Here is an 8450-nt window from a genome sequence, read left to right on the forward strand (position 1 = left end):
AAACACAGCATCTCTCGAGTTTACGGCAGCTATGAGGAGCTGGCCAGAGATCCAGACATGGGTCAGTGTCCATCTGCCAGAGGTTTTTCAGTTTATTAATTGTGAAACTTTACAATACCTCCTGCTCTATATTAAATGTTTTCTTTATCCCGTTTTAATTTTCTCTATATATTTCATACTATTATTTCTGAAAAATAATGAAGAGTACCATTCAGTGTTTGACCTGTGTGCAGATATTGTCTATGTTGGAGTCATCCACCCATACCATCTGAACGCCTGCAAACTTTTCATAAATGCTAAAAAGAATGTTCTAAGTGAAAAGTCGCTGGCCATGAACACAAAGGAAGTGAAAGAGATTCTGGACTCTGCCAAAAAGAACAACGTCATCCTCATGGAGGTAAGCATGTAGCAAACCAGGAAGAAAAAAATAATTTCTCTGTGTACTAATGCACACTTGAGCAGTTTAAAACATGTTTTTTCTCCAGGCTGCGTGGACCCGTTTTTTCCAGGCCTCAGTGCAGATCAGAAATCTGCTGTCCTGGGAGTACATAGGGGAGGTGAAGATGGTCCGTGCGGACTATGGTGTGCCACTGTTGCACATGTCTAGATCGGATCAGAAGGACCGCTGTGAAGGCGCATTACTAGGACTTGGTATCTGCTGCCTTCAATTCATATGTATGGTATACAAAGGAGAGAAGCCGGAGAGTATCCAAGCCAGCGGAACCTGCCTGGAGACGGGTAAGGAGTTAACAGGATGAGGCATTCATGTAACCTCAGAGGCTGTGCCATTATGTGAGATACTACTTTACACTCAAGTGAGTTAAGATTTTTATAATTGTGTGCAGATTCCTCCTGGGATGAATGTTGAAAAGAGAAGCTGCTTGCATTTAATTTTGACTTTTCACTGATCAATTTGTGAAGTATTGAAATAAGAAAATGTTAACTGATTTGATTTGTGAAATTCTAAAACTTACATTTTCCCCTGTTTAAATGTTTCAAAAGAACCAAACAACCATTTTTGGTAGGAGTTTGATTTTAATAGGAAAAGTCGGATTGATGCATCTTCAGTTTTCACACAAACCTTGAGCTGTCTTTTTTTTTTTTTTTTCTGGCTTTGTTACAGAAAATAATTCCCTACTGTAGTTGCATATCTTCTACAACCTTTCTCTGCATTTAAAAGCTCTAAAATGCCAGAAAACTAATGTAAAAAGTCATCTTTTTAAAGTAAAGAAAATGTAGATTAACCATCATAAAATGAGTACATCAGGTCAGACTTAGAAAATGGATCATTTCATACCTTACAAATCTGATATAAAAGAAATGTAATCTAATTAGAATGTTCACCTCCTGATAGACCTTGTTGAAACTCTAAATTGGCATACAACTATTTTCAGCATTTGTGGCTGCAGTTTTGGCATCTTTTCTCTACACTGTTTTATATTCTCCCTGTAGGAGTGGATGAGACTGTGGCTGTCATTCTTAGGTATTCTAAGAACAGAATGGCAATGTTCACCTGCTCTGCTGGGGTTGAGCTACACAGTGATGCCATTATTGTAGGGACAAAAGGCACAATCCAGGTAGGTTGCCAAGGATGGCATGACAACAATTCAAAAAGTACATTTAGTAGTTTGAGTGTTATGTAGAAGAAATTACAAGTATCTTCAAGCACTGGTTTGACATTAATCCAATGCACATGCTCCAGGTCCTTTCTCCTATGTGGTGCCCCACCTCACTGGTTGTCAATAGGAAGGAGACCCAGCAGCCAGTACCTGAACCCTCCTTGTCGCTCAACTTTACCTACAGCACAGGGAAGCGTTGCGAAGTAGAGGAGGTCCGCCAGTGTCTGCTCAAGGGTAATGAGACATCAGTATTTTGCCTTCTGATTCAAGCACAATTTGTTACAAACATCATATAGCTCGGGCATTAAAGCCACTTCAGGAATATTCATGAAATATGGGATGCTTGGGATTCAATGCAGTGGGAGGGTGTATGTGGGGAAAAATAGGAGGCATTAACAAAGTTGTATAAGAACATAATTAAAGTTGAACAATTAACATCTTGTAAAACAGTTTAAAAGTCGACTGCATAAGCTCATCCCTGAACTTCTGTGGAGCATTTGTCTGTAGCAGCTGACTTGTCAGTGTTTCTCTTTGCAGGGCTGAAGGAGAGCCCAGTCATGTCCCATGCCTACACTCTGCTGCTGGCTGAAATGGGGGATGAGATCTGCCGGCAGGTGGGAGGGGTGTACAGCCAGGACTACCAGTAAAAGTTTGACTTATTCATGCTGTGATTAAATACAACCAGTTTACAATGGAGATTAACTTACTCTGTTTCTGTTCCTGACAATCATTTTGGAGGAACACGGCAACCAAGTGGGGAATCTGCAGCGTGGGGAAGATCAGTCATGACTTTACTGTGGCTCTGAAAACTCTTCCTGCTGAAGACCATCAGGTGAGTGTGCCTGCTGCAACAGAGTTAAATCCCACGTGTGATTTAGATGAAACACGCCTCTTTGTCATAGTAACATTCTTCTGGGTACTTGACACCCTCTTTTTTTTTTTTTTTTTTTTTTTTTTTTTTGTAAGGTATACATTTTTTATTAAGCACGCATGATTTTGAACCATCTAAATGAAGCAGACGACAATGATTTTGTAAAATGTTTGCATTTGTATTAACTGCCAAGTTCCCAAACTTTCTACCATACAGGACACATGTAGTTTCTGGAAAATGAGTAATGGAGAACTGGAAATTAACAATTAAATTGAACAGCCTCAGTCATGCATTTTACCAGTAAGGCAAATGTCACTTTTCCCAACTGTGAAACAAAGTGAGTTTATAGGAATGATGCCCTCTGCTGGGTGACAAGTGAAAGTGCCAAAAAGATATAAGGCCTAAAAACGGATTGCTTGTGCAGGATTTTTAATAAAGTGGAATGATGTCTTTACCATATGAGAAAATAACGATTTACCTCTAAAGTATTATTAATGTGTATCATCTGTGACTTCACAGGTTGTGGCTGTTGCAGCTCGTAAATTGGAGGACGCTCAGGAGTTTGCCAGAAAACACAACATCTCTAAGGCTTACGGGAGCTATGAGGAGCTGGCCAGAGATCCAGATGTAGGTCAGTGTCCTTCTGCCAGAGTTTTTTCAGTTTATTTTTAATTTCAAAACTTTACAATAACTCCTTCTCTATATTAAATGTTTTCTTTTATCCAGTTTCAATTTTGAAACTGAAAAATATTGAAGAGCATCATTCAGTGTTATGTTTGACCTGTGTGCAGATGTTGTGTATGTTGGAGTCGTCCACCCATGCCATCTGAACGCCTGTAAACTTTTCATAAATGCTAAAAAGAATGTTCTGTGTGAGAAGCCGCTGGCCATGAATGCTAAGGAAGTGAAGGAGATTCTGGACTCTGCCAAAAAGAACGACGTCTTCCTCATGGAGGTAAGCCTGTAGCAAACCAGGAAGAAAAAAATAATTTCTCTGTATATAATTTACTATTGCACACTTGAAGACCTTCAAAGGTTAAACAGTTTAAAACATGTTTTTTTTTCTCCAGGCTGCGTGGACCCGTTTTTTCCCAGCCTCTGTGGAGATCAGAAAGCTGCTGGCTGAGGAGTACATAGGGGAGGTGAAGATGGTCCGTGCGGACTTTGGTGTGCCACTATTCCACGTGCCAAGATCAGATCAGAAGGACCTCGGTGGAGGAGCATTACTAGGTCTTGGCATCTCCTGCCTTCAATTCATAAGTATGGTGTACAACAGAGAGAAGCCAGAGAGTATCCAAGCCAGCGGGATCTGCCTGGAGACAGGTAAGGAATTAACAGGATGAGGCATTCATGTAACCTTGGAGGCTGTGCCGACTCAGTGACATAATGTGAGATACTACTTTACACTCAAGTGAGTTAAGATTTTTGTAGTTGTGTGCAGATTGTGTCCACCCTGTTAAATGTTTCAAAAGTAAGAACCAAACATCATTTATGATAGGAGTTTGGTTCTTTTTAATAGGAAAATTCAGATTGATGCATCTTCAGTTTTCACACAAACCTTGAGCTGTCTACAATGTTTTCTGGCTTTGTTGCAGTAAATAATTCCCTACTGTAGTTGCATATCTTTTACAACATTTCTCTGCACATAGAAGCTCTGAAATGCCAGAAAACTAACTAATGTAAAGTCCTCTTAAAAAGAAAATGTAGATTAACAATCTCAAACTAAAATGAATAAGTACATCAGGTCAGACTTAGAAAATGGATCATTTCATATCTTACAAATCTGATATAAAAGAAATGTAATCTAATTAGAATGTTCCCAATACTATGTTTACCTCCTGATAGACCTTGTTGAAACTCTAAATTGGCATAAAACTCTATTTTCAGCATTTGTGGCTGTAGTTTTGGCATTTTTTCTCTACACTGTTTTATATTTTCCTCACTGTAGGAGTGGATGAAAGTGTTGCTGTCATTCTTCAGTATTCAAAAAATAGAATGGCGATGTTCACCTGCTCTGCTGGAGTCCATCTGCATGGTGAAGCCTTTATTGCTGGGACAAATGGCATAATGGAGGCAAGTTACCAAGGATGGCATGGCAACAATTGAAAAAGTGTTTAGTTTGAGTGTTGTGTAGAAGAAATTGGAAGCGTCTTCAAACTCTGGTTTGACATTAATCTGATCCACATGCTCCAGGTCCTTTCTCCTATGTGGTGCCCCACAGCACTGGTTGTTAATGAGAAGGTGACCCAATATCCGGTACCTGAACCCCACTTGCCTCTCAACTTTACCTACAGCACAGGGATGCGTTACGAAGCAGAGGAGGTCCGCCAATGTCTGCTCAAGGGTAATGAGACATCAGCATTTTGCCTTCTGTAGGTCTGGTACCATTAGCTGCAGAACCTCTAAGATTCCAGAACCATTGCAGAAGATGCTGTCGTGCTTGAACCTACTGTTTCTGTGTAATCAGAACCAAGTTGTGACTTGAGGATGGCTTCTGTCAAAACTGTTTCATAAATGCAAGCAGACAAGATTCAGCAGAGTTAAATCACTGTTCAATATAGTGGTGGATATGCAGACACCCTGTGTATCATACATAATTTATAATGGAAATTCTTAATATTTTGCTGTTTGGAAGATCTACCAGTCTATTGATCAGCATTTTTTTTTTTTTTAATAAAATGGAGCATGTTTCACCACTTTGTAAAACAATTTTATGCCTCATTGAATATAAAGTGTTCTGAAATGTACAAGCAGAGAGCCTATGGCATGTTACTTGGGTAGCAACAATTGTTGCAACCCAGACAGCTCTTGGTGATATAGTGAACTCTTAGTATTTGTGACCCAAATTCTCCACAAATGGCTAAAATCCACAAATTCCTGGGCTCCGCTTTAAAAGAAGGTATAACTATCTATTGTAATAGTTCAAACCAAATATATCTACAACCTTCATTATTTTTGTTGGGTGCAAACTGCTCCAAGAATCAATGAGTTTCCTGGATTAACTGCTTTGTAAACACCAGCTAATGGCATCAAATAGCTCTGCTAAAATTAAACATAACTTATCTGATACTGTCAGTTTTTTCAATGGAGTCTAAATCTTAATATGAAACATTTTTCATGATCAATACAATGACACTGTTATTACGGATGCATGCTGATGGAGAGCAGCAATGATGAAGACAAACATTTCCCCTTTTTTTTTTTTTTTTTTTTTTTTTTTATTGGAAACCATAGTGTAAATGTTGAAGTAATCCAGAGTTGTCAGATTTGTTGGATTTACCCACATTTTGTTCGTTGGCTGTTGCAGGAGGGTGTATGTTGGGGGGTGGGAGGAAAAATGGCAAGTATTGACAAAAGGCTGTAAAAGAACATGACTAAAGAGGTGAACAATTAACATTTTGTAAACGAGGTTCAAAAGTGACCTGCATAGGCCTCTCCCATCTCTGAACTTCTGTGGAACATTTGTCTGTAGCAGCCGACTCAGTGTGTTTGTCTTTGCAGGGCGGAGGGAGAGTCCAGTCATGCCTCATGCTGACTCTCTGCTGCTGGCTGAAATTGGGGATGAGATCCGCCAGCAGCTGGGAGTGGTGTACACCCAGGACTTCCAGTAAAAGTTCAACTTGTGCTGTGCTTTAATACGACCAGTTTACAATGGAGACTAACTTGCTCAAGAATAGTAAATTTCATGTGATTAAAAAGTTTGTATTTTTGTAGGAAAACAATGCTTGACCTCAAAGTTGGATTAACTTAATTTTTGAAATGTAAACCACTCAAAATGGCCTCTCTCAACCACGAGAGGTTGGGAAGCTGTTACCTTTTCCTATTTACATGTTGTACACCAGCTTTGTATACAGATGCATTGAAACTTGCTGAGCACAGTCAACAATGAAAAATAAAATCTTTGACAAGCTGTCAAATGTTACAGCAAATTTCTGAAAAATAAAGCAAATCCATTTCTTTAAAGTAAGTTTGTTCAGCAATATGTGTGTATATATTAGGAGTTAATCTCCTTGAATGTGTTAAAATTTTTGTGTAAAAATGGATTAGACTTTTTAGCTTTTGTTTTATATGAATTATGTTGGCAGCAAGTTATTTCTGGAAAATTGCAGTTGTCTTTGAATTGGTAATGAAGAGAAAATATAAATAAACCAACCTGGTCTTGAGCTTAAAAAATCATGCCACAGGTGGTTGCAGAACATGACACTGAGTCTTTACATCACTAGGCTTTGCAGAGTTAAACGTATGGCTCTCAAAGGGGCCTGCACAGAGCGGCTCACAGGCTCCCATTTCTGCTTCCTCCGTTTCCCTCAATCGCATTTTTTTTAAAGCTGGGGGCGATGGGGAGGAGATGAAATCCAGTGTATACAATTCAAGATGTTGTAGCACTGACAAAATGACTCGACGCCTTGTTTCACACATTCCTCTCCCCCTCCCAGGATTTTCAAAATGACTGGCACCTCCTTGTGCTGGTTTCAGTCACCCTTCCTTTGCAGTGACCTTGAGATGGAAATGAAGGCAGGATGTTGCTCCTGTAACTGCTGCAATACAGTTTCTCTCCCATTTGATTAATATCCACAGAACAAAATGTCTCATTTACAATGACAGCCAGGAGGAGAGTGGAAAACACCCTGTTCATAACCCTCCTTTATGTTCTGTTTCATTAAAAATATAGTACCATTTTTCATCGTTACTGAGGTACATGACAATTGCTAATAGAATGTTTCTGGCAGCAAGATGCTCAGATTAAGTAATGTGACACTAAACTGATCAACCACTTCTGATGGCAAAAAGATCCACACCGCCTGTGAAGAAACTTGAGACTGACCATGTGATTCAGAAGGAAAGCCATTCTTCCAAGTCTCTGTGGAATAAAGACGCAGACCCAGAAATAAATTAATCAATACATAAATGTGAAGCTGTAAAAGTGGAAGGCAATCGTACTGTCTGGGCTGAATTAATGAGGTGCTTCCTTCCATCCACATCTCAAGGTTTTTAAAGCTCATCAGCCATCTTTACCGTCCACTAATATCCTCGGGCTGAGCAGAGGAGGCTGAAGGGAAAAAAAAAAATCAAATGCCAGCCACTTTTTAATAGAAATTAAAATCAGTTGAGCTTAAGGCTTCTTATTTTCAGTGGCTACTTATGGCTCAGCTGAGGATGAGGGTGAAATCAGGGGATCCCAGGGTAGAGAGGTCGGACCCCGTCCAAATCCTGTCCCACTCTGACCACCTGAGCCTCTGCTTTCACTGCTCTCTTCACTGGCACCTGACTCAGGCAGCACAGAACCAATTTGTTGCTCGTGCAACTCATGCAAAACCTCTAGTTCAGGGGTGTCAAACTCAATTTCACAGAGGGCCACTTCAGCATATTGGCCCCCCTCAATGGGCCACATTGACGGTACAAATCAGGAGTGCATCCCTGCTAAAACACCCCAGACAAAAGGTTGACTTCCCTCATTCAGTTCTGTAGAGGCTTATAATGAGTCAATGGTCCAGGTGAGTTAGAGAAGGAATGTATCTAAAGTTGCAGATGGTAGCTCTGGAAAACTAGACTTGGGCAGCCCTAGCATAAATGTATAAAAATACAATGTTAAAAATAAATTAAAAACCTCATATTGTTAAATAACTGATTTTATGTATTGAAGTTTTAAATATTATATTTGAGTTTCCATGGATGTAAAATTACTGCTCAGTTTAAAAATTACAATATTTAAATCAGTGTTTAAAGGTGAGCAACAAATAATAAAAACAAGTCACATGGGCAGACATTATAGACTTTATGCAAAGATTTAGTCTCAGAGGCAACTGAAACCATCCATCCATCCATTTTCCTTCACCCTTGTCCCTCAGTGGGGTCGGGAGGGGTGCTGGTGCCTATCTCCAGCTCACGTTCCGGGCGAGAGGCGGGGTACACCCTGGACAGGTCGCCAGTCTGTTGCAGGGCAACACAGAGACACACAG

General features: G+C 39.9%; 1 protein-coding gene and 1 long non-coding RNA gene across 40 annotated transcripts in view; one reads left to right on the forward strand and one right to left on the reverse strand.

Moving 5' to 3' along the window:
* LOC107833490 (uncharacterized) overlaps positions 1 to 2301 on the reverse strand; it is a 9586-nt gene extending 7285 nt beyond the window's left edge. Inside the window, exons 1-2 of the long non-coding RNA XR_001659236.1 lie at positions 2261 to 2301; positions 725 to 728 (exon numbers count right to left, since the gene is read on the reverse strand). This is a non-coding gene — a long non-coding RNA (uncharacterized LOC107833490). The remainder of the gene's footprint in view (positions 1 to 724; positions 729 to 2260) is intronic.
* The window catches only part of LOC103154714 (uncharacterized), a 52013-nt gene that overhangs the window by 15947 nt on the left and 27616 nt on the right, over positions 1 to 8450 (forward strand). For 21 of the 39 annotated variants that reach the window (XM_016662967.1, XM_016662986.1, XM_016662966.1 and 18 more), the window contains 4 exons: positions 1453 to 1577; positions 1703 to 1853; positions 2157 to 2262; positions 2355 to 2451. The exons of 4 other annotated variants lie outside the window; for them this stretch is intronic. In XM_016662967.1, the coding sequence (XP_016518453.1) occupies positions 1453 to 1577; positions 1703 to 1853; positions 2157 to 2262; positions 2355 to 2451 (479 nt within the window). Of the gene's footprint in view, positions 1 to 1452; positions 1578 to 1702; positions 1854 to 2156; positions 2263 to 2354; positions 2452 to 3009; positions 3122 to 3281; positions 3446 to 3560; positions 3814 to 4438; positions 4564 to 4683; positions 4835 to 8450 lie in introns of all 39 variants that reach the window. 14 more of the 39 variants (XM_016662963.1, XM_016662989.1, XM_016662979.1 and 11 more) reach the window with 10 other exon arrangements.

Source organism: Poecilia formosa, unplaced genomic scaffold (genome assembly GCF_000485575.1).
Source record: "Poecilia formosa unplaced genomic scaffold, Poecilia_formosa-5.1.2 Scaffold396, whole genome shotgun sequence".
In the NCBI taxonomy this organism is placed as follows: domain Eukaryota; kingdom Metazoa; phylum Chordata; class Actinopteri; order Cyprinodontiformes; family Poeciliidae; genus Poecilia; species Poecilia formosa.